This window comes from Alosa alosa, chromosome 24, assembly GCF_017589495.1.
Source record: "Alosa alosa isolate M-15738 ecotype Scorff River chromosome 24, AALO_Geno_1.1, whole genome shotgun sequence".
In the NCBI taxonomy this organism is placed as follows: domain Eukaryota; kingdom Metazoa; phylum Chordata; class Actinopteri; order Clupeiformes; family Clupeidae; genus Alosa; species Alosa alosa.
The window spans coordinates 6601050-6626419 of NC_063212.1; the positions used below are offsets into that span (position 1 = coordinate 6601050).

The 25370-nt window shown below is 43.5% G+C and overlaps 2 protein-coding genes and 1 long non-coding RNA gene across 4 annotated transcripts in view; 2 read left to right on the plus strand and 1 right to left on the minus strand.

The window, feature by feature from the left end:
* Positions 1 to 2817: 2817 nt before the first annotated feature.
* Positions 2818 to 7050, minus strand: LOC125289567 (protein transport protein Sec16A-like). Its single transcript, XM_048236485.1, has 13 exons — positions 6741 to 7050; positions 6375 to 6445; positions 6145 to 6283; positions 5852 to 5983; positions 5584 to 5678; positions 5369 to 5450; positions 4838 to 4952; positions 4640 to 4745; positions 4237 to 4339; positions 3896 to 4033; positions 3204 to 3740; positions 3017 to 3104; positions 2818 to 2925 (listed from the first exon to the last, which is right to left on the minus strand). The coding sequence occupies exons 1-12, from the start codon at positions 6969 to 6971 to the stop codon at positions 3042 to 3044; spliced, it is 1812 nt and encodes a 603-aa protein (XP_048092442.1). The 5' UTR covers positions 6972 to 7050; the 3' UTR covers positions 2818 to 2925; positions 3017 to 3041.
* A 1394-nt stretch (positions 7051 to 8444) lies between these two features.
* Positions 8445 to 10902, plus strand: LOC125289690. Its single transcript, XR_007192675.1, has 3 exons — positions 8445 to 8537; positions 9114 to 9310; positions 10829 to 10902. It is a non-coding gene; the product is annotated as an uncharacterized LOC125289690 (long non-coding RNA).
* Positions 10903 to 11927: 1025 nt separating this feature from the next.
* LOC125289689 (rabphilin-3A-like) overlaps positions 11928 to 25370 on the plus strand; it is a 37031-nt gene continuing 23588 nt past the window's right edge. For both annotated transcript variants that reach the window (XM_048236656.1, XM_048236655.1), the window contains exon 1: positions 11928 to 12286. The gene's annotated coding sequence lies outside the window, so the exon portion shown is untranslated. The remainder of the gene's footprint in view (positions 12287 to 25370) is intronic.

Sequence of the window (25370 nt, forward strand, 5' to 3'; positions counted from 1 at the left end):
GTGCTTGTAGACGCACAAGCCAGCAATATTTCTGATGATTTATTGGCGTTAAGTTTCGTGCACAATGACAAACAGGAGTGCAACATTCTCAAAAAACAATAAGCAGAGTGGACTGCCATAAAATCAGTGAAAATCATTACAGCAGGCTTTAACGTAGCTGTGTCTTTGTTTACGTCAACGTTTATGTCAAACAAATTTCGCCTACGTAGAACTCACGATTGCACAGTTTGTCATTCTCCATAGTTTGATATACCCAAAACCCGAAGTGCTTCCCCATCGAATTCCTCAAGTTATTAGGGCCGATCACTTGTCTCTCATGTCGCACAGGTTGATCGCGTTGTCCTCCATTTTTTGGCAAAACACAAGCAACACAGCAGCCAATTGAAACAGCGGTTTCCGGTGCGTAAAATTGGTGGGAATTTTCTTTTTAGCTTTCGCAACGCTTACTGCACTTTGGAATTCTTTATTTTATTTTTCTGCTTGTTTGTGATTTTTGTTACATCTATCTTTTTTATTTGTTTAATTTGTTTAAAATTAATAGTGTACATATTTGATTAAAATCGATTCCCTATTTTAGTTTTCGAAACTTGTGTTGGTTGGTCCAATCGATTGTGCAATCAATTTTCAAACGTAAAGTGACAGCCCTACCAACTACTCAACGTGGTGGAAGTGTAGTGGGTGATGGACTGTGCCGTGGTAGTAACTTCTTGTAAAATTGGATAAAAAAAAGTTAATTACTAAACAAATTGATGTGGTGTTTCAGTATGTCATCAGCCCTAATGAAATGTATGCCGTGGAACATGATTTCTATGTTTCTGCCACTTGGAAAAAGAATCCGCCACAGACTAACATAAACTTTTCAAGGCTAAGAAATGCTCCTCCGTCACATTTGCACGTGTTGAAGATGTGCATCATTTTTGCTGCAGACACGGTGCATACTCCAATTTCTGTTGCCCTGAATGCACGCCAGGCGGTTAAGGTTAGCGCTTGCGCACTATGAATTAACTGTGTACAGTTGGGGGTGGTACGTCGAGCCTGAAAGTAGGACACTCCCACCAAAGAAGAAGTTAAAAGCAGTCAATTTGAGAAGGGCTTCATCTCCAGCTCTATTTACATACAGCCTCTCTCCTCAGTCCTCCTGCTCATGCCCCGGAAATTGTTCAAAGCTCTATGTCATCGAGAATGTCTCATTTATCTAATTTCAACCAGAGGAGGTGAGAACGAGGAGAGAGGCGAAAGGGCCGATACATGAGGAAACACAAGAGCATCCTATGCGGAAGCTATTTCAGTCGGTTCCAGTTCATTAATCAGTTATTTTGACAGCCCTAGTTATCTTGCAATGTGTGTGCTGCTATGGTAATAGGTTTCCTGGTGTGTGTATACTTATTAAGCTAGCTAAACTGCCAGTCAGTGTGCTAGTGTGCTGTGCGTGCTCCCGCCCCCTAGTGGCATTCTAGATCTCACTTCCCTGCTTGTACTAATAAATATTGTTCTACTACTACTGCCTCTGTGTGTTGTCTGTGGCTCATGAGGATTCGGTTATTGTGGAAAATTAGTGGAAAAATTGTGGAAAAGTGCGATTTTGACAATAACGACGTGCGGTGAATTAGTCTAGACTATCCCACGGTCGGTTCTGACGTGAGGCGAGTAGGTCTAGTGGTAACTGACGAGGGGCTTTTTTTTTTTTTTTTGTGAATGAAGTTGTAGTAGTAGCCTGGTTGTTTGGGGAGATCAGCACTGTCTGGTTAAGTGGTAACGTTAATTAATGGCAAATTTGGGGAATTGTAAGTTTAGATCTCGACACAATTATCCAATCGTTTTCATATTAGGGCAGCTAGTTACAGGAGAACTCTCCCCATTTAGAGCGCGTCCGCGCTGGGTTCTGGCAACAGGAGTCTGGACCGGCGGGCACTGCCGCGGAGTAAGGCTCCATCGACTTTGGTTGGGATGGCTGGCATCTGACGGTATTGGCGAGTGTGCTTTCTTTTGTTCACTGATCCCCGGTTCTTGGACTCCGTCAGAAGCTAGGTCAGTTTAGTCGCGGGGGTAAATGTGTACGGGGATGCTCTGTGATTGGTTTGCTCTGCTGTGATAGCCGCGTTACACCTTGCTTGTTTGTTTGATTGGATGTTTTGTTGTGGATTGGGAGATCGAGTTGGTTGTGAGAGTATACTGATGGTCGTGAACAGGGTTGGCTGAGTTTGTGATTTTCCACTCATTGGTCGTGAAACCCTGTGAGTGTGGTATTATACTGGTAATGAGTGCATTGGATACGTTTTTGGATAGCAGTTCAAAATCATCTTGCCTGAAAAGGTGTACTTGTAAACGAACATAAGGTAAAAACAGTCTCTGAGGCCAGTTCCCTCACTGATGGATAAAACTATTTTTTAACACATAAGAAACACTTGCGTGAAGTCTCGCCGCGCAAGGATTATTATCGGCGAGAGCAGCGCTCTGCTCGTGTTGATACGGGTCCTTCAGTGAGGTTTAATACTGTGTCTGAGGGCAAAAATAGAGATGGTGATTTTGACGATAAGTGCCATAAGCCAATATGAATACAGAAGCCAAAAGGTTGCAGAAAACTTCAGTTTTGACACTTGTAGTTCAATATTTTTTGTAGGGCTAGCCAAAGTAGACTAAACAAAATCATAGGGAGTTTTCTGATTGGTTCGCAAGACTTGTGATTTCATAATCATGATTCACAAGATGGATTAATCATATCAGAGATACAGAAAAGTTTCTATGTGCTGTTGCCACTGATGTGACAGGTCAATATTCTATAGATAACAGTAGCAGAAAGTTGTTAACACACATGACTGAGGGGGTGTTTATTTCTGATTTAATGATGAGTATGAGATAAGGATCTCAGCTGGTGGCAGAAAATGATCTCTAGCCTTTCTTTATCCCTGATCTCTCCATCAGCCTCTGTGAATGAGTAATGCCAGAGCATTAATTCTGTAATACAGCTCACTATGATACATTTAAGTTGATATGAATGTATTCAAAAGATCCTTACCAGTGTGTGTCTTATCAGATGGGTGCTAGTGCGTCTTTTTTCTGCGGAAGCAGAAGCATCTAAAGCAGCTGAGCCACCCAAAGCATCCCTAATGGTCAAACAAATGTCAAAGATTAATATAGTCGGACAAGAAGGCAGACATTTTCAAACATGTCTACAGTCAGTGTTTCTGTGAGAAATGCAATACTTTGTTCTTTTTCTTTGGTTTTTCTGTGGTCGCAGGGCCAGACTGGTGGTCAGGAGAGGTGGTGGCAGTGCCAGGCTGGTGGTCCACAGAGGTGGTGGTAGTGCCAGGCTGGTGGTCCACAGAGGTGGTGGTAGTGCCAGGCTGGTGATCCACAGAGGTGGTGGTAGTGCCAGGCTGGTGGTCCACAGAGGTGGTGGCAGGGCCAGACTGGTGGTCCACAGAGGTGGTGGCAGGGCCAGGCTGCTGGTCAGGAGAGGTGGTGGCAGTGCCAGGTTGCTGGTCAGGAGAGGTGGTGGCAGGGCCAGGCTGGGGGTCAGGAGAGGTGGTGGCAGGGCCAGGCTGGAGGTCAGGAGAGGTGGCAGGGCCAGGCTGCTCTGGGGCCACTACAGTCTTTACAATCCTGAACTCCTTAAGTGCCTTGATGGCAGCACTCCTCTGCTGTATCTCCACAATCATTTGCTCTGCCGTTTCCCTGACGAAGAACATCCAATCTGGCTCAATGAAACCCTGCTGGCTGCCACGGAACTCTGAACAGACCTGGAATACATTTACAAACATAACAAACCCATGTCAACCACAGTGACAATAATAAAACACCACAGCACCAGAGACAGGCAATACACAAGTGCAGACCTCTGTACATAGGCCTATTCATAAAAGCGCACTAATGCGAAAAGAGAGCACACCCTTACCTTAACAAACTCCACCAGAGTTGTACTGTCAACACCTTCTGAGTGTACCAATGTCATTCCCACAGTCTCGCAGAAATGCAGTGCTTGCTGGATGTAGCCAGCTCGCAACAGCATCCTGATGCACAGAGTTCTATAATGCTGGAAAACAATAAGAGAAGGTAAGACTGGACATTTGGGCCACTTTATTTATCTGTATTATTGTTTAGGACATTTTCCAACACATTAAAGAATTGTCCCTAACTGGGCAAGTTTGTCATTTTGCCTGGTAAATTTCCAAAGACAACTCCAGAATGTAAGCATGAAATGAAGAGACATTTATTTCATCAGAAAGGAAAACAAACCTGAAACTCGGAGAGGAATGGCTGGTCCGTTTTTAGGGTCAGCACATAATCGTACACCTCCATTCTTTCAACTGCTGCCCTGGTGGATCTTACGAATGGTCTGCTATAGTGAATACATGGCCATGAAATAAATATTAGTATTTTACATAGTTTTGTTATAGTTACTTTGGGTAAAGTAGGTTTGGGTTTGTCTTACCTCTTGATAATCGAGATACAATGCCGCTTTGTTATAGTCACTTAAAGTAAAGTATGAATGTGTGTATTTCATTGGTTTGTCTTACCTCTTGATTCTTGAGATACAATGCTGTTTGGTTATGGTTACTTTAAGTTTAGTGTGTGTCACATGTATTTGTCTCACCTTGTGATTTTACAATGACTGTGTGTTTTCTTGTATTGGTCTTACCTCCTTACTCCCCTACCACAAGATTCAGCCCTTTCCGAAAATATCCCACAATGCAAATGCATTATGAGGTTGCATAGATATGCAGAATTGGGCTTTCCATCTGATCCTGTGTTTGGCATGGAAAGTTAAACAATATGAATTGAAGTTTTTTCTGAGGGTGAGCATGTTCTAATTATCTTTGATTTGTATCATCTTTACCCAAGGTCTCTGCCATTGCTTCCATGATTTCCATCTTCAGGCTGTTTTTGTTCAGATGGGAAAGAACCATCGCCAGATGGGGGCGCCAGTCACCCCAATTGTTCTTGGCACACTCCTGTAAAAAGGAGTATTTAAATTTCCAACACTCATTGTATCATATCTCTCATGTCAAAATGATGAATTGAACTGTTTAAAATGATTAAATTCACAAATGTATGGATACAGAGAATATTGTCTGCACCAAGCTGCAAGGCAACCAGATTCAGCACAATTTTGACAGTTGTCTGGTCCTTGTAAAATTTAAGCTGTTGAGCGGTATTTAGCAGACATTTGATGACTTGCAGCTGTGGGTTTAGAAATCGAACTTAAGTCAACCAATTGCCAGGTGGTGACGTCACTGCTGCTCCACCACACGTGGAATTGCTCATGGCCTTTGTGCTATCCATTCGCAATATTTGTCCACACACAAACTTATACACACACACACACACACACACACAAATGAGCAACCAAAATGACACCGACACTTACACAGGCAGCTGTTGGTACTATTCCCATCAAGACTTGATAATAGGTCTTCATGGGGTCATTTGGTTTGAGGTGTTCAATAAGCCTAATAAAATGAGTGACGTAACAAAGACACCATGTTAAGGCAGGTTTGTGTATATGTATAATTGGCAACATGTTTTTTTCTTTATTTGCATTATTTATGGTCAAGGCTCTCTTAAAAGCGCCAGCATCCTTACCTCATAACAATTGCATCACATGAGCCTTTGGCAAAGCCCTTCAGGATGACCCAATGATCCCACAGAGCTTCACTCTTGGCTAATTGCTCAGCTTCCTATATCAGAGGGCAATACGTTTTCCACATCTTGACATGCACTTTCAAAAACATTACACATTGAATTACACTCAAACCAAACCATGGAACCAAATTATATATTTTTCGTTTGTTTTTGAAATGTACATCTGTACTACCATCAGCACTGCTGCGGGTCTGACTGCAAGTCTTACTTCTTTTTTGCCAGAGATGATCAGGTTGACAAGGGCCTGGTGTCCTTCGCCAGAGGACAGAAGATTCTCACCCTTCTCAAAGGCCAGTGGATTTGATAGGAGCAAGTTGGCAATATCCTGACCCGTCACACTCTAAGAATACATTTTGAGGAAAAGGGAAATGGACAATTCTTAATACATTTCCAAAGAGATTGTAATGTGCAATGTAATGCTCTCTCTCTCTCTCTCTTTCTCCATCGCACACACAAACACACACACAATTATAGTCATTTCTGGTTTAGAACAACACTTACTCTGGTCTCTCGGCACACAAGTGCCAGGAGTCCCCAGACAAGGCCAGCTGCTTCCTTATCCTGCAGCCATGAGGTCCTCAGGCACCTCTGCCATTTTTTCATGGCAAATGTATAAATGCTGATGGCATAAGTCACCCCCCTAGAACAAGAAACAAATTTAAGCTGCTCTATAGCTCTATAATGTAAGTATGGACTGAATGTGATTGTGTTTTGTTGTGTACAGTATTTACATGTCAAAAGGTCCAGTGTAATCCTCCAAGTTAGTCTTGTAAGGGAAATTCCCAGACTGAATAGGTTGAACCTAAGAAGAGTCCATGTACGTTTTATTTCATTACAGCTTGGCATGAACAAGCACAAACGTATACAAAAAGAGAACCAAACAAATAATAATGACCTGGCCCAATGTGGCAGAGAATAGAGTTAGATAGACAGATAATTTGATTGATTTATTAGCCATACAGCCAAGACCAGTGCAATTTAATATGTGATATTGTCACATACCATATATTTTGTCTTTATTTTGTATCTAATTTACTTATACTGACTTAGGCTATTCATTTTCTTATCGCTTTATCATTAGTTGATTACTTATTTACCTGGTCCTGCATCACAGGTCTCTGTAGCGTCTCTGGTGGAGTCTTAAAAACGCGGCTAATAGCATCTCTAAGCCCCTGGTCACGGGGAGGATCCACATAATCGCAATTCCTTAAATCCACTACACGCTTGTGTAGAGTTCCTCGGATCTTCAGGTTCCGGAACAGTTTTGAAGACTTTCCATGTCGACGTTTGGGGCATCCTGCCAGATCCAAAGAATTGATCCGGTGCATCCTGTTGCTCCCCGCCAACAGTGTTCAGAATACCTGAGTTAATTTCCTGAGCAATAATCTACAGAAACGTGGCTCTCTCTTTATCAATAAATTCACTAATGAAATATTTTATGTGGATGTGGTTTATATACCCTTGAGGCATTATGACGTATTTCGTGTAATGCGACGTCACAGTAGCCTACATGACAAAACAACCCGATAAAATATTTTTTTTTGCAGAACGTGATGTGATAGCTACGTTGTTTAGCACCAGTTTAGCACATGGTTTAGCTAGCCTAGATTAACTCTTAATTCAGCAAACACTTGAACACTTGTTGATTATCTGTGCTATTTATTTTTATACCTGAACATCAGACGGAACAGTTTCCTAAAGCAGTGGTTCTCAGTGGGGTCCGGGAAACATTTCCCTAAAAATAGTAATTTATCTTTTACTTTCCAATAAATCAAACATGTGTCCTGACCATCGCTCCCGCCAACCTATTTGGACCAATAGAATCAGTTGTTTTTTACATCACGTCAATCTGTCAAAGTATTTACCTCAGGGAGGGACTTGACGACTCAATGAATGAAAGGCAGTTAGCGTCCGTGTTTTTGGTACATTGATACATATTTGAGGCAGTCGATAAACCAAATTTCGAAAATAGCAGCGGAAAACCGTGTGAACTTCAGGTGCTTCAAACTTCAAACCCGCGTCTTCAGGTGCTAACTAATAAATCAATGAAGTCGGATCGTCAAATGCAAGGCAGAGCATTGCAGTCACGTTCGTTTGGTCAACGTTGTCGAGAAATGGATGCGGGCAGAGGCCCTGGATGCGGGGCATGCTTATCATTCTTAAGTTAGTGGTTCTCTCGTGGAGAGATTCTTCAGCGGGTGTTTGAGCTACGCACTAAAATGTCAGAGTTTCTGAGAGCGGTGTCATCCATCGCTAACTTTTTTCCCGACCCCAGGCTAGGTTGCCAAATTAGCATATCTGTTCAATGTATTCAACGACGTCAACTAGTCTGTGACTGTCTTGGTAGCTTTGGGACTTAACAGTTAATGTTATTTATACACATTCTACATAATGTCAAGTTATGTCAAAATGCAATAATAAAATGTTTTCGTTTAACCAATAACTAAATTGCACTGAAACATGAAACCTGTACAAAAGTTGGCATGGTGTTATTTCAGTTAGCCTATTAGCTGGTTTGATTTGCATTGAGCTCAATGAGCATAACATTGTAGGTATGGTGAAGGGTATATGATGATGTGGGACTGTTTTAATTCCAAAGGCCAAGGGAACTTTATCAGGATGTATAGCATCCTGGCCTTTAAAAATAAAAATGTGCCTGCCTCTATAGTTAGGGAAAGTTAGGCTTTTTCCCCACCAATTTGCAAAAAAAATCATACCAATAGTTTTTTTTTTTTTTTTTTTTTTTTTTGCAGCTTTTTTTTCTTACCAATAGCTTTTTTTACTATGTATTAAAGGTGTCTAGTAACGCCCCCCCTTTATCTACGGCCAAATCCTCGGGGAAACACCTGGAGAGCCCATCAAGTATGGCCGGGCAGGCTATATATTATCATCAAGTAAGCCTACAGTGTATAGTAAATCATTTAGTCAACATTTTAACTCAATGTTGGTTTAAGTTATAAACAAAACATGTTATAAATGGGGAAAAATCCATGGTTCTGCGTCACTGTTGGCAAAATGATCATGATGGCCTATATATTTCAGCCATATTTGGTTTAGTCTTGTGTAGGCCTAGGCTACTTTGCTCTATTATGAATTAGTTTTCTTTAGGCCTTATAGGCTTTATTGTAATATGCTATAATGTTTGAAATATATGTATCTCAATGTATCAATGCTTTCCAAAAAAGTCATCAGATGTCATCATTTAAGGGGTTATTTTTCTTCCGGGGGGACATGCCCTCGGACCCCCCTAGTATCCCTGCATAGGATTTGCCTCATGAATTTTATGAAGTGTAGGTAATGTAAATATATACCGTAGCCAACACTATAGAACACTATAGTACTCGAACCATGGGGGGGGGGGGGTCACTCCGTGCTACGTATATTTTTTTACCTTTGCCAATCACACCCCTGTTTCTTACAAGTCAAGTTTACACACTGTTGGATTCTCTGATTGTTGCGTTGTGTTTTAGTTTGAAAGTTCGATTGGCTCTCTCCACCTGTCCAGAGGATTCTGGATGGTACGGGCAGTTCAGGACAGTTCCAGTGCACATTCAGCATGCGGCCCACCTCGGCACAGACTGCTCCAGTGAAGTGTGTTCCGTTGTCTGAGCAGATCTGTTCCGGCAATCCGTATCGGGGAATGATGTCTTTCATGAGGACTTTGGCAGTAAGTACTGTAGTGCAATTCCAGATCATGCAGGGAACGCCTCAATCCACCTGGAGAACTTGCACAGGACAACCAGAACATTGCGGTAGCCTTTGCACTTTGGAAGAGTGATGTAATCTATCTGAAGAACTCTGAATGGTCCTGGTGGAGCAGGTGTTTTCAGCATTGGCAACTTAACCTTCCTGTTGTGATAGTTTTGCCGACAGGTGACACACCGCATCATGGAGCTTCACCGCATTTTCAATCCAAGTCCACTTTTCTTCTCGGCTTGTGCTGTCTTGCATGTCTGTGATGTTGGCCAAACTTTCCCATTTTCCCTCTTCTGATGTTTCCTTGACCTTCTTTGTCACTCTCATCATGCGTCTCTCGTCGTTTTTAAAAAATGTCCTGTTACCGTTAGTTCTGTCTGTCTTTCCATTTCCATCTCCATTTTCATTAGTAGTAGCAGGAGTCATGGATCCAGATGCCAACACTTGTTCATGTTTAAGGCAGGACAGGACCCAAGCGCAAGACTCAGTAGTAGTAGACAGTAGTACAGACAAAAACGCTTTATTGTTATACTACAAACTTACAAACTTCCGAACTTACAAACATTCAGACAACCAGAGAGAAGAACCGACAAACCATATTTGAGACGTGGTTTACGAATGCCCAGAGCCGTTTATTGCGAATGTCTATGTCAAATGCGTCTGTACGTAGCTTGTAGCCGCTTTGGTGTGTCGCATAGACGTCGTCATCGTCTTGCTGTCCCCTCTCCGTTCTGTGATTGGTTCCTTCGTTGAGGTGAAAATCGGGTCCATGGAATCCAGGCTGCCTACAAGGTCTGCTCGCACACAAGGCAGCATGGGGAAACCCAGGCTATTCATGGGGGGCAATAAATTAATGAATATATGTGTACATTTACTGATTGTACACCAATCGGCCTGTAGATGGCCGGACACAGTTTTCTGTGAATATTTTGAGAACCATAGGGCCTAGGATAACCAAATTATTTTTGTATGTTGGTCTCCAGGGGCCATGTCAACACATCCCATATCCACTCATTTGAGGTATAGCCTCACACACAGCACACATGTACAGTACGTGAGTAGGTGATTTATTTTTGCGGAGAGAATGTGCAGGACTGGACAGAGGTCATATTTTGTACCGCTCTGCGGTACATCTAGTTTCACTGGTATTGGTATCGACTAATGCATTTCTAGTTTTGTGACTTCCCTACCGGATAGGGAAATCATGACATGAAATCAGTAAGGGAAAGAGATGGGAGTGGGTTTGGGAATGACCTCAGGCCAGACTCGAGCCCGGTTCTCCATGGACACTGAGCCTGTTCATGGTAGCGACGCTGACACCACCCCCGCACTACTGCTCCCCATTCTCCCCTTTTTTACCCCGCTATTTATTACATCCTTTTGTTAATAGAATAACAATGACAAGTTGCAAAGCCTATTTATTAATTATTGTCCCTCACATCATTTCATTTAGCTTCCCTGTCTGAATCATTGTTTTCTCTCTCACTAGGCTAGGCTATAAAGGCTAACTAGACAACACCAGTCTACACTCTACAGAGGACTGCATGCAGACCCCACCAGAGGCAAGTTACTACAACTAACATCCATCTTCCTGCCATTTAACAGATTTTCTCAGCTCCTACTCACCACAATTTTCAGGCTAGGCATCCACTCCCATCTTACCCTGGTTAACCTTTATGGATTAGAGATCACAGAAATTGCACAAAACTGAGACCATTTGGAAGACCACAACTGCACAACGTCAAGCTTCCATGTCTCTCTCTATAATTTCAGATTATTTCATTAAAAGATATAGGTGTTAAAGGTAATGATTGATGTTAGTCAAGTAATCGATTTGTTTTCTTTCATTGTTCATAAACATGTAACACAGAGCAGATTGATACATTATTTCCTGAGTTAATAATATATGACCAGAAGAGGGCGCCACTCTCAAGGGTTAGATGTAATGGGCCACACATCAAAGCAACCGCAGTGTATTCATCTGTTTTCTACGCGTTATTGGGCAATTATGCCATAGGCCCTAGCTATAAACATGAAATGATGAGGAAAATTATGTTAACTTGGAAATGTTTCGAAATTGCTTTCAGACAGGGCTTAGATGACAATATTTTTTAAAAGAAAAGAGATGTTGAGATTCTTCTTCGGGTGTGTCCAATTTGTCTATTGCGCTGTCCAAGGTCCTGAATGTTATCAGGTGGGAACAGCCATATGCATATCTATGGGATGCAACACCCTAATAGGCCTATTTTTGATAGTATTATCATTATTAGTAGTAGTAGTTGTTTTTTAGCAGTAGTAGCCTACAAGTAGTATCAATATGCCGTTATTAATATTTAATCTGGCTGTATGAGGCTTGTGGATTTCTACAGCATATTATATTTTATGGAACAAGTGCAGTATCTTCCTGATGTCTTGTTAAGTTGTATGAGCAAGCAATTGGAACTGTCAAAAGGATTTTGCATGAATCTCACTAGTTTCAGAAGCTGGGTGTAGGCCTATGCTAAATATGTGTTAGAGTCTGTGGTGGGCGGGGAGTTTAGGTCAGTTTTGGTCATTTATAGGTACTTTAACACAATTCATCAGCACAAGTGTCGGTGACAGAAAAGAGCAAAGGAAGAAACGTTGAGTTCAGTTTTTCTTTCCAGGGTGCCGGGGTTTCCTTACAAGAGTATCAAGGGCTTGACGTTCAGAGCTTCAGGAAGATCCCACGCAAGGCTGAAGGAGCGCCTGCTGGCAGTAAGATCTAAGAGAAAGAGACGGGGGGGAGTGCGCTTTCGTTCCGTGCTACGGCGCGCTCTGGAATACAGGAGCAACCCCCCGTGGCTGCCAACGCTTTCTCCATCGGTCGTTGCATGCGCAATAGACGACTCAGATGTCGATTCCGCCTGTGCTGAATTAGTTCGCATCAATTGCTGGCATCTCCTTTCTGCGGACGGGCACGAAATAGGTAAGGATGATCAGATTTGTGCTATTATTTTAACAATGCAGTTTGCCACGTAAGCATCAGTTCTTTGGCGATTTTTTTTTTCATTGTACATTCATTAACGTTAATTGGTAAAAGGGATCAGCTCATATGAGAGAATCAATGGGAGAGCGTCTTGCCTATCGGGGAAAATGGATGATGCACTGTTGTAAGACATTCATATGCATCGAGAGCAAATTCTGAGGGGATTTTATTATGTTCTCTTTGTGAATTTTTTGCGAGAAAAAATACCAACGCGAAAAGCATTTCCATTCACCATTCGCGGTGCCCTTATCGGTTTAATGCCAGTTTATTTGATCAATAAGTGGGTTTTATGCTGACTGAAATAATCAACGCGTGAGTAGATGACGAAAGCCTGCCCAACTTAAATGCTTTGACACGCTGACAAGCGCATGTGTTGGCCCCCGCCCCCTCTCCATACAAGAAAGAGAAAGCTGTTGTTTGCGATGAGCTACTTTTGCAGGGGGAAACATATTTCTGTCATGAAACGCAACTGACTGCTACGATGCTCTGTTTTTTTATCACTGGAAAATATTACCCTGGTTAGTCATGGAAACGCCTCTTTAGCAGCACCCAGTACAGATACAAACGCCTGATGCCTTGCTGTTATGTCTTGTGCTGATTGTCCTTACTTGGTGTACAATGAGCAGCTTTGACAGGTTGTAGTTAAGGTGCATTATCCTACATGCCCGCCACTGGTTTTCTCTATTGTCAATTCGGCAGGCATCATTAGCGTGAAAAGGATCAGGCTGCATGCCCCCTCTGTCAATGAAAGGGGAAAAAAGGAATAAGAGTTGAAAAAGTGCTCTGTCATGACAGATGCTGTGCCCCTAAACTAAGTTTGATGGCTGGCATACAGTATGAAATGTGAAAGCTCTCAGATGCTCTAAGATTGTCTCACATCAGCCCTTTTTCTCCAGCTGTCAGCCACTCATGGCCTGTGTGCACAGACCGACTTGTATGCGTTTGTGGCTCTTCGGGGCATGATGGCCTTTCAGCCCATCTTCCGCCGATATTGATCCTCTCAGCAGCACCACGCAGGGTCTTAAACCCAACCCCTGGCTGGACTCTCCACAATTGAGATGTTCAATCTGCTCGGCTCCAGAACACTGGGATGGCCTAGTGTGTAGCGTTTCACATTCGACAGCCACTGCATTTGCAGGTTTGGAATAGACCGCAAAATGCAGACACAATGGATATGAAAAGAATGCATTTTCAAGTTCTAAAATCGCCCACATACAACCCAGCAATGTCTACCATGAATACATTTTTTTAAAAAAACATTGCGACTGTTTTGGTGCCAACAGTGTCTCCGTGTGATCTGTCAGAGCATATAGTGTGGAGGTAGGCAATAGGCGCAGGGCATAGGCTGGCACTGTGCTGGGCGTGTGGTGGGGGGTTGTGAGAGCAAAGGGAAGGTGGGGAAGGCGTGAGGATGGGGGTGGTGAATGAAACACCAGGCTGCAGCTGCCTCCTCGTGCAGCCCCAGCCAGGGAAGCCGATTGGTCTGACGTGTGCTGCCCCTGCTCCCACTCCTTTTTGCTCTCTCTCTTTCTCTCTCTCTCTCTCTTTCTCTCTCCATCTATCTCTCACACACAGTAGCTCTCTCTTTATATTTCCTCTGCCTGTTCATGTCCCTTTCTCTTTCAACCTCTATTCCTACCTGACACTATATTTCTCTCTCTCTTCATCCCTGTCTTAATCTCTCTCTCTCTCTCTCTCTCTCTCTTGCCGTAACAACCCCACTTACTACTGCAGAGTAGAAAGGAGCGGCATGGACAGATGGCAAAATGAACAAAGACATGAACAAAATCTCAGCAATTAAAGCTCTTTGAATCTTTCAGTCATCCAGACTTGTATACATCTATAATACTGTAAGGTATAGAGGGAGATGAGGTAGGAAGGCAGATGGATCGAGAGAGAGAGAGAGGGAGAGATAGAGAGAGAGAGAGAGAGGGAGAGAGAAGGAAAGAGGGAAAGTGCTCCTCACCACTCTGTGTGCATAATTCAGGGCTTGAGGAGAGAACGCAGATGGACCCATTTGGGTTCTTGTGTGAGCCACACATCTCTGAGCTTTTTTCCCCCATCAGAGAGATCCAGGGAGAGGAAAGGAGAGGAGAGGAGCCGAGAGGAAAGGAGGCTTTCTTAAGGGACATGCTTCCAATTTTAGCTCCTCCAGTCAGTGCCTACTGCCGCAGGCCTGCACTAAATGGACTGCTGGGCGTTTTCCGCAGGCGAGCTGCTATCGCAGCAAACGCTCCGACAAGGTCTCAGATTGATCTCAATAGAGAACAGGAGTTCTACCTACTGACCCATATTTGCCTAACAATAACTGATTTGGGATTTTGGTCTCCTCTTACATTATGCTATTCTACTGATGATGAAGAATAGGGTTAGAACTGATCTGGTGTCAGAGCACATGCAGTAATGTGCTTGCTGATCAAGCAGTTCATGTGGTGCAGACGATATTTTAATGAACAGGCTAATACCAATGTTATTTATGCATGCACATGTAGATGAATATGCAATTACCGCTCACATGTGTCACTGTAATTGAACGCCTACAGACTAGTGTGGTTAACATGGACGGTTGCCATTTCTTTTTTCATTGATCATCTACGAACATATTAACATTCCAATTAGTGTTATGGTTATTTCTTCGGGATTCATATACCTTGCAATTCCTTGGTCAGTGCCCAAATAGAGTGTGAAAATTAGTTGGCCTTTTTTTTCCCTTCGCATGTCGGTTTCTATGGCCACAATGGCGTATCAGTGGAATTGAGATGGTAGGCAGACCATTTAGGTGCATGTAGGTATTTACACAGGGTTCCAGATGCAAAATTCTCATGCACACAGACATAGGGGCCAGATATTCACTAGTTTGAAGGCAAATTATATGCATTTATGTATGCATGTAGGTATGTGTGCATGTACATATTTACTGTATGAATATATGTACTATATGAATGTATGTAGGTATGTGCATGTATGAGTGCATCTGTGTGTGTTTGCTGGATGTAGGCTACATTATGTGATTTTGTGTGTGCACTGCAGGTGTGTGTGTGTGTGTATGTGTATGTGACTTCACTGGAGGTGTGATAATCTGGCTTGCCATCTCCGTTGAGAATCATCAAAGGTGCATGCTTGACCATCGATCGTCAGGGTCTGATAGCCTGGCTGTTCTCAGGCCAGGTTCATAGAGCCCCATCAAGCTCTGCAGCAGTATCCCTCTTGATCTTCCCCTGGGGGGACATGGCCATGAAAAACCAACCCAACAAGAGTGATCCTTAGGGGGGAGCCTGGAGATATTTTATCCACCTACCCAACCCCCCCACACACATACACATACACACACAAGCACACACTTGGAGAGAGACATCTGTCTGTCTGCTAATTAAGGTTAATGAAGTACCACCCAGAGCTAATGGCTGTCATTTCCTTATCTGAGAGAGATAGGCCAGAGAGAGCTTTCAACATGGAGGAGCATATCGACCACAGCATGGCCAATAGCCTCTTATCAAAGAAGATGACCCTTGAGAGAGGTGAATGTGTTGAAGGGGGTGATGAGGTTGATGCTCCCCAACCCCCACTACTGAGTACTACCAGAGACTTTCTAATGAGGAGACACAGCACTCAAAAAATCCTCCATAGAAATGCATGGGGTTAGTTTGTAACGCCAATATGGCAGTTGTCTACGCATACAGTATCACACCCCTTCCTCAGCAAAACGTCGACATGTGAATACATTGAGCCAATCATGTGGTGTGATGTGAATACATTGAGCCAATCATATGGTGTGTTGTGAAGATATCTTGCCAATCATGTCTTGTGAACTCGCCGCTGGAGCAAGATTGGTGTCGTGAAGCCTTGCTCACGCGCATTTCTGCTGAGTAGGATGCCCGATGAGCGCCCAAAAAGCATTGCTATATGGCCGCCAAGTGGAGGGACTTGCCTAAAAGGACTTTGGTACTACAGCACGCTCAGAGTGATATTTGTAGTTGGGTTTTGAAATCTCTGGCAATGCGTGAGGACAAGAATCGTTCCAGATGGAGCAGCGACCCTTCGCCCAGAGCCGCTGCCGCTATCGCGAGTGACAGCGGGGATATGGCATTTAAAGACTCTGGAGCACAGGAGAGTTTGACCTCCGACACACGAGGCGGAGTAGCACAGAGATGAGCACCATCGGACCTGACGGAGCCTTCGCACCTCAAATGGAGTCCATGCTTCAGCTAAATCCACCTTGGCAGCCAGCGATGAGAGCTCCTTAATCAAAACACCTGAGCCTCCCTCGCGGCTGCGGCTGCTGTTTCCAGACGCACCCTTTTCAAATTGCCACTGGTCCAAAACGCTGTGCAATGAGAAGTAGTCAGGGGAAAAAGAATGTATTCATGTTTTTCAGGACTTCAGTGTTCAGCAGCCATTAACATTTCATGTTGAAAACATTAATAAGCCTCATGTTTCTTTAAGTACCATCTGTGTCAGCTTCTCCCCAGCTGTGATCACAGTCACTTTACAGTGGTTTTCACTCAACACAGCAATATTTATGTTGCTGTATTTCAGGCGAAGAAGTGGGGGAAAATCAATGCACAATTTGAGGCGTTATCTATTTTTCTAATGTTCCCAGGAAATGCATCAATGCTTCTATTGTTCTTGGGGCAGTGTAACATAAAGCGTGTATATGGGAGATGCTGTAAGACCTAATGCATCTACCATGGGGAGGAGGGGGGTATATACATGAGATCTTGTGAAACATAATGCATCTCCAATAGGAGAGGATCAGTTTTTGGCCTTTGTGGTAGTTTTGGAGCAGTGGACTGTATGTGAGTCAGGGGTTGAGGGGGTGGAGGTGGAGGGTGTATGTGCGAGAGAGTTGTGTTGTTTGCAAACATGGGTCAATCGAAAGCGCACCCGGGGGCTTTCTGAACCGGAACGCGAGCAGTGGCTCAGCCCGGGGGAGAGTCGGATAGCAGCCGGGTTGGAGCATGCCAGAACTGGAGGGCAAAGTTCCAGTAAGAGAGAGAGAGAGGGAGGGGAGAGAGAGAGAGAGAGATGGCAAACAATTGGCGATGCAGAAAGCGAGCTAGTGAGCGCTTCATTACGATCCCACAGTATCTCCAGCCAAGACGACGTGAGCGAGGGAGGAAAATAAGAGCCCGTGCGGAACGAGAAAATATACATTCCTCCTCCTTCTCCTCCTCCTTGCTCTCACCCCCGCCCCCTGACTATCCTCGCGTCTCCCATCTCATCCCTCTTATCCAGGCCCGGCGGTCGCGTGTCCGATCAATGGTCGTACATCAGAGTCTTTGTGGGTCATAATAAGCAGCTGGTGATTTGGACAAAGAAGGGTTGCGCCCGGGGCCCGAGTTGAGTGGTGTGATTTAGAATGGGCGTTTTTTTTTTTTTTTTTGTTTTTTGCTTCCCCGAGGCTGACGGCGGAGTAACCAAACAAATAAGCCAGTGACAGCTTTATTACAATGCAGTGCCACCACCGCCTTTGCCGCCCTGAGAGAGAAAGAAAGAAGGAGAGGGAGAAACAGAGAAAGAGAGAGCAGATAGGGAAAGAGTGAGGAGAGAGAGAGAGATAGAGAGACTGAAAGAAACAGAAGGAGAGGGAGCAAAAGAAAGAAACAGAAGAGAGAGAGCAAAAGAAAGGAGAGGAAAGATAGAGGGTCACAAGTCAGCAGAGTAGCATCATTCAGGCCCTGCCCGACTAGTTGAACAGTAGCAGATCTTGTCTGCATGATCACTTACCATTTCCATTCGGAGCTCCATATCCATGGAGGGCATTCGTAAAGGTTGTTGTTGCGCAGCTCTGTTTTGCGTTATCAAGTATAGAGAGGACACGCGCATGGAAAAGTGCTGCTGATTTATCCCCAACATCAAATTTATGCTCCCATTACATTTTTTATGACACAATGCTGAGTAATCAAGGCGACTAATCACTGGCTATAAAATGAAAATACTGTTAGAGTGCATTAGGTTGGAAGTCAAGCGTCTTCACCTAATTAGTGCCCTTTCAGCTGGTCTCTGTGATTCATGCGTGTGTGTTTGCGCTTCCGGGGCGGAAAGAAGTTGCAACCAGCAAATGAAATGCTACTCCTCACAATCGGTCTGTGTGTGTGCACGTTTATCTGTGTGTGTGTGTGTGTGTGTGTGTGTGTGTGTGTGTGTGTGTGTGTGTAGTGCATGAGTAATCATCTCCACGTAATGACAGTGGAAAGAATCATGACTCCTCACTTTCAAGCTTCCCTCTCTCTCTCTGTCTCTCTGTGTGTCTCTCTCTGTGTGTGTCTCTCTCTTTCTCTCTCTCTCTCACACACACACACACACACACACTAGTTCTCTCTCTACAACATGTAGTCTCATCTTTCTTGGCCTTCCTTCTCAATCACTCCTCCATCATCCCCCCATTCTGTTGGCCTGACCTCCCTGAAGCTACCAGGAATAGACTCCAGGCACACTGGAGGGGTTGGCTCCGAGGGCCATGTTTACCCTGTTTGCCTGGCGAGGGGGTGGGGCGCGTTCTGGACCGGCGCCCTCTGGAGGAAGTGAGAGCAGCACCGGCGCCCCGAGACAAGGCGGCTGCCCCTTTCCCCTCTCTGCTGCGAGGTGGACCGGGATACTATGCAGGGCCGCGGGCAGATGGCCGAGCAGATGGCCCCCACTGCCCGCTACCATAGAAGGGAAGCGTTGCTAAAGCCTGACATCCAAAACTGACCACAGAAGGGTCTTCACGCCCAGGAGACCTTCCAGCTGACCTCTCCCCAGTCAGCGGATTTGGTCTATAGAAATTGAATTCATTGAGAAAAACAAGACATCAATGCAATTCATTCACGTTTTTACACCTGGTTCTCTTTTGCAACATGCACGGTTCCAAGCAATGCTTAGGGTCAGATAGGCAGATAGATTTTAGAGACAGCGGGAGGTTAAGGAGAGGGTTTCCAAAAACACTGGGCAGGCCTTCAGTTTGGATTCGCTTCGAAGAGGAAGGAAGATTTGGGGGTCACTGCTCAGAGATGATGTTATAAATATAGCTTTCTCTCTCTCTCTCTCTGACAATGGTTTATGGGTCCAGTTTGGGCAGTGCAGACATTCAACAGTACTAAATAGAATCAAATCACTAACTGGAATCCATGTATAGCTTTCTCATTGTACATGTACGGTAACTGCAGATTGTCCTCAGTAACAGATGCAGCATCTAGAGAGCCGTTTTGGGAATTGCCAGAGCTCAGCAATCGCAAGAGAGAAATGCAGGCAGGACATAAATCATGGTGATTGTGGATAAATTCAATCACAGTATTGGTTTTATTTTATTTTTTAAAAGATGCAGTATATAGATTGACGTGGCACTGAAGAAAAGAGAAGAAATGCATGTAAACCTGTTTTAACAACAGCATACGGTATATAGGCAACAAATAGGCAACATTGTGGTGAGAGCACTGATCATACCATGGAAATGTATATCTTCCATATATACATATCCTCGGCCCCATCCATATGTCCCTATACTTACATCTTTGCCTGAGTGCAAAAAAAACAAAAACAGGAACTCATTTTGGGTTAACAGTGAAACATTACTGCTAATCTGGAGAAAGCCTGGGAGGGAGGGTATTGGCATTTGGCCAAAGCATTTCCCATTCATTCTTACCGTGAATAATCATTTGGAAAATATAGATTTGATTATGAATCAGAACATCAGTAATCACACAATTCCTTGCACATTATTGAAGAGGCAGTATTAGATATGCTCCCATGGTATTTTCCGATGGTTCAACAGTTTCACAAAAGACCTGCATAAAATGTACTTGGGCCAAGGCAGAGTTCCTACTCAGACATTTTTGGAGACATGGAAGCCTCATCTGCATATATTGAGCTTGGCTCTGTGTGTTTATTGTTTGTGTGTTTGTTTGTTTGTTGAGAAATTACCAATTGATTTGCGGACAGCTTCTTTGTTTTTCATTGTCGTTGTTCATATCCAAGAATTTGCAGCTTGCTAAAGTGCATTGAAAAAAAGGTCTGGCGCTGAACAGGAAAAAAAATGACAAGACAAGAAAGTGCCTTTGAGACAAGAGAAGCCTTTGGGCCCTTTGGGTGGACTTGAGCCTGATGGGGAGTAGGTCGGGAAGATTGTGGGGGTGGAATTGTAAATAATTAAGAAACGCTGAGCGATGGTTTCCCTCCGCAGTGGAAGGGGTGGGGGGTGGGGGTGGAAGAGGGGATAGAATACTACTGTGGGAACAGCCTCTTTACAGTCCTGTCCCGTAGCAAACTCAGTCATGGGTCTCACACTATTTCTCCTTCTCTCCCACCCTCTCTCTCTCCCTTCCTCCCCCCCCTCTCTCTCTCTCTTGCTCTCTCTCTCTCTTGATGAATTCCCTGCTTTAACAAAAAGTGCTGTTTGTATATAAAGTAGTATGCTTGGAACCCTTATGTTGTCACTTTGTTCTGTCTCGTACGGTGTTTCCATTCTCCATCTTGGGGTGAGCTCCTCAGATCCCATCCGAATGCCTCTGTTCCACTTATGCTGCCTGGAGTATGTCCTGGGATCATACCTGTGCATTTTAGAGTAGGCTGCAGTATGGAGCTGTGATGTTGAAAATGGGACAAACCGAAGTCTTCTTCTTCCTCTTTCATTTTTGCCGCGTTGTGCTCAGCGGCGGTCGGAGACTGCCTTCCTTTGGTGTTTGCATCTGCTCACAGGAAGGACTCCAGGACAGAACAACGGCAGCGTGTAGCCAGCTTGAATTGCACTGATGCAGTGTTTATGCCTTTAGTATACTTCATAAAATATGTCTAAGTATGTATCAAATGGAAGTGAAGATCTTTGTGTGTTTGTAGAGTATCAAGTAGACAATGTACTTGGTCTCTTCTGTTTTACAGTTGCAAATGCTGGCAAGTTGGCTTGCTTATTGTGACGCAAACCAATATTCATAAGTTTATATGTAATGGATACTTAAAGGAACAAGTAATCAGTCCACCTCCTCAAGTTTGCAAGTTGAGAGTGAAATCAACACTTCAAACATCTAGCATGAAATTCAAACTGGTCAAAGGCCTGCTGAAAGGAGTAGGTTGGTGATGGACATAATACATATTAGTCAGTCAAATGATCATCAAGCCTTACAGGACAGGTTATATTATCAATAGGATGCTATGGGGTTTCAAGCATGCTGGGTTATCACTAATCTATTTTTAGTTGTCATTATCATGGGCATAAATAACAATTTAAATCAGCCATCTTTGAATTCTTGAAGTCAACGGTTAAGCATATATCTAACACGGGCAAAATGGTGATTCACACCAACATAACCTAGATTATAAGATCAATAAGCTTGAGATTATGTAAGGAAGGCAGTTGTCCTAGACAATATTCAAGTCGTACCAGACTTGAGCTGGATCATTATTCAGGAAAGCGCTGTAAATGGCTGATTTTGGTTATTTGCCGTTAAAGGCACACTATGCAGGTTTTTTAGCTTAATATGCAAGTTTTTTAGCTTAATTTACCTTCGGGTTGAATGGTCGCCGTCTCGCTTCCCCCTAGCGCCTGTGAGCGGAAAAACCACCCTTGCAACTTTGAGCCGGCGGGCCGGCGGACCGACGGCCTCAGTGTCAGGAAATATAACGAGTGTAACGAATTGCTTTACTGCATTCAAATACACATACACGCCAGGCACCGGCTAGAAAAAGGCAGCAATGGAGTTTCTCAGACATTAGTCATGACAGAGCAAGCGAAAAATAAGCAAAACCGAAAAAAAAAAAACAGTAAGGAAATTGCCAATACTGCATAGTTTACCTTTAATTGCAGTCTGAAAATTGAAAATGACTTTAACTAGATTTAATCTGGACTCTGGGCTCAGTGTAACTCAGTCATCTTGTCTGTCACTGTCTCTGACACTGTCAGTAGTTGCAATATTGCTTATGACCATGGAGGTGATATGGTTCTGAAACATTATGAAAGTCAGGAATGATTGCTAGCAGCAACCTGTAAAATAAGCAATATACAGTATTATAACACAATAATATATCTTACTGTCTTACAGTAAGATAATATGCAATATAGAATTCAACTGCAATATTCAGAGAATTTTCAAGTCACTGTTCGAATGGCAGTTTGGATTGTGTATTATATGAGCAAGTCAAGTTAGAAATCATGAGTGCAAATCAAGTGCAAGGTGGCCTATAACATGTTACATTGGTATTGCTATTAGTATAGTATTGTTGTGATCATACTGAGGTCATTTTGATATAAATTAGGCAATACATCATGAAAATGTGTAAAATGCAGACCCTAGTTGTTAATATTACTGTGGCGGAAAAATGGAGGGGCAAGCACACAAGTGCATTATTTTTTCATAACCATGTCTGGGAGTGTTTTATTTAGCTTATTTCTCAGTGGCTGCTAAGACATACATTTATTGGAGGTCCTTGTTCTCAGGGTCTCCATTTTAAAACTTGTTTGTTTTGTAGAACTATCTAAATGTAAATCTCAAATACTCTGAGGCAAAATATTTACTCCTTTTATCTTATGTATTTTAGACTAGCCATTTGTCTGGTTGAATGCATTAATAAGCAACCGTAAGGCCAGCCTGCCAAGTTCCTGTTGGTGTAAAGCCAGTAGTCCATAAGCTCTAGTCCACTTCGCAGCCTTTACTTAGGAGCCCAAATGATCGTGTTCACCGTATTTATTTCCAGTCAAACGTATATCTCATATCTGTCATATCATTGTATAGCCATTTGTTTAATAAAAACTGACAGCAGAAGTGCTGGGAATTTCTGGAATAGTGCCAAATGATCGATTGGCTCTCTACTGCCTCTCTGTACTCTGCAACTGTGTAGAGATTTTAATCAACATCTTTGCCTTGATCCAAGCTTTCCTTGCTATGGTATAATTAGATATACTAAAACAATGCAAGTGGCCAATCTAAATTTGCATAATACATAGCTGAGACACTCACTGTTGTCCTCCAGCTGTAGAGAAGGCAAGTGGAGAGAAGTGCTGGTTAGGGGACATTTAAGGGCACTCCTTAAGGTTTTCACTAACAGCTACTCCATCACTGGAATCGCTTGGCTGGATAAACAGTTCCACCCCTCTGAGCATCTCCAAAGGCAGAGGTGGGATAAACCAACACAGTTTCTCTTCATTCACAGCTAGTCTGACCAGAAAACAGCTGTGGTTTAACTGTTATATATTACTTAAACTTTACTACTTTATTCAACACCTTCTAAATGGTGTTATTGTTTTTTTAATATACAGTAAATGCAGAACAATGCAGGTTATGAAGCCACGAGTATATGTTTACATTGCATATTTACAATATATCTCCATACCTTGAAGGAACTTTCTAGATAAGACTTCCAATGCCATGAGAGTTTGTCCTCTGTAATACCTTTGCCTGATGTTTTTGATTATATAGTGCAGGGCTGTAGCATTTACAGAGCAAAAGTTTTACGATTGCAGTGCAGCAGGGTTGTAATTTGTTGTCTCTTAGCCCCAGTGCATCATTGTCCTAAAGACCTTGTTTGGAAAGTGTCATGCTGGGATTATGCATCTCCTAAAGACCTTCTCTTTCGCTGCGGCGACTTTGTTTCAAATCGAAATGAAATTAATTCAAATCATTAATAGTGACGTAAAAGTCCGGTCAGGTTTCCCGTCCGATGCCGCAAACTCGTTTGTAACTTTTTATCGCATCAGTCTGGGAAGGCCATCGGTTAACAACATCCCCGCCATCGCCGACCCGCGCGGCGGGCACCCCCGACGACGATGTGCTAGTCCTGCGGAATGAGACCCCCACAAGCGTTTTTCAGCTCTAGTCGCTGAGCAAACGCAGTGCTAATGAATCATTAATTAGGATGAAGGCAAATCGTGGGAGTTCACATTGATCTCGGCATCTCATTAACCTAGTTGAGGAATTTCTTCCTCCCACGTCCGAAGGGGAGAGAGCGCGCGATGACTGCCAGGCCCCCCGGCATCAGAATGCAGCTGCCGTTACCTACCTCACTGTTATCTTGGGTAATGGTTAAGCGAGAGAGCGAGGTGCAGCAGAAAGATGGCGGAAGAGGCGGAAGATGGTGACGTGTGCCAATCTCAAAAAGCTGCATGGGCACCATATCAGCAGCCCGTACAAAGTGGACGTTGTTAGTGTATGCAAGTGTCCAAGTTGTCTGGACGGGCATTTTGCTTGGCTTGCGTAAAAAAACTTAAGATTCCGATGAGTCAGGACGGAGCTTATGAGTTGGCAGACATCAGTGTATGAGATGAGGCATCGTTTTATTAACGGCCTCACTTTCACTGATATCTAAGAAGCAGCACTTTCATCTCTGTCATATTTCAAATTCCAAACACACCCCTGTTACCTTTCTCTTTTCTTTTGGCCTCCCGAAACACTATAAAATGTCAGTGCACACGTACAGCTAAAACGTTAATGGCCACTGACCCTTTTTTACCCATTTGGCTGTGTAAATGAACTCACTGGACCATTACAACTCAACTGAATCAAGTGGATCAGATCACTCTAGTCAGCAACGCCAATAGCTGCTCTTCCAGCAGTATCGCAGCAGGCATCTGTGTTCTGTGGTGTAATGCCATTTGTTCTGTGCTGGGATTGATGCTCTGAGCCCAGAGACAAACATCACTGTTCCCATGCAAAGCAAACATTGCACGCTAGCTGGAGGTGATGATAAGCAATCCTCCGATACTGCCCGCACGCTTCTCCCCCATCTGTAAAAAAAATCTGATCCAGTATCGCCTGCGATCAATGTAATGTCAATAGTGCTTGTTCCTGATGGTGGGTCTTGTTCCTTCATTTGTGCAGTTAGATACGGTTCAGCTTGCCTTTGTTTAACATATACCAGTGCCATAACCTGTTTGCGGTTTCAAAGCTTTGGTCTGACTCCATTGTGTCTTTTGCAGGTCAGTGGCATTGTGCTCATAACAGCCATGGAAATGCATCTTATGGTATGCAGCTTATGCTGCTGAGTAATCCTGTACAGCATTGCACATGCATGGGTGTGTTCTGCATAATTCATCTTTCTCTGTATATCTTTAAAGTAT

Coding starts and splice junctions, on each gene's coding strand:
- LOC125289567 (XM_048236485.1), bottom strand. CDS start 6,971: ATGCACCGGATCAATTCTTTGGATCTGGCAGGATGCCCCAAACGTCGA. Junction 5,451..5,583: donor TGTGATGCAATTGTTATGAG/GTAAGGATGCTG, acceptor TCATTTTATTAG/GCTTATTGAACACCTCAAAC. Junction 3,105..3,203: donor AACCAAAGAAAAAGAACAAA/GTATTGCATTTC, acceptor TTTGACCATTAG/GGATGCTTTGGGTGGCTCAG.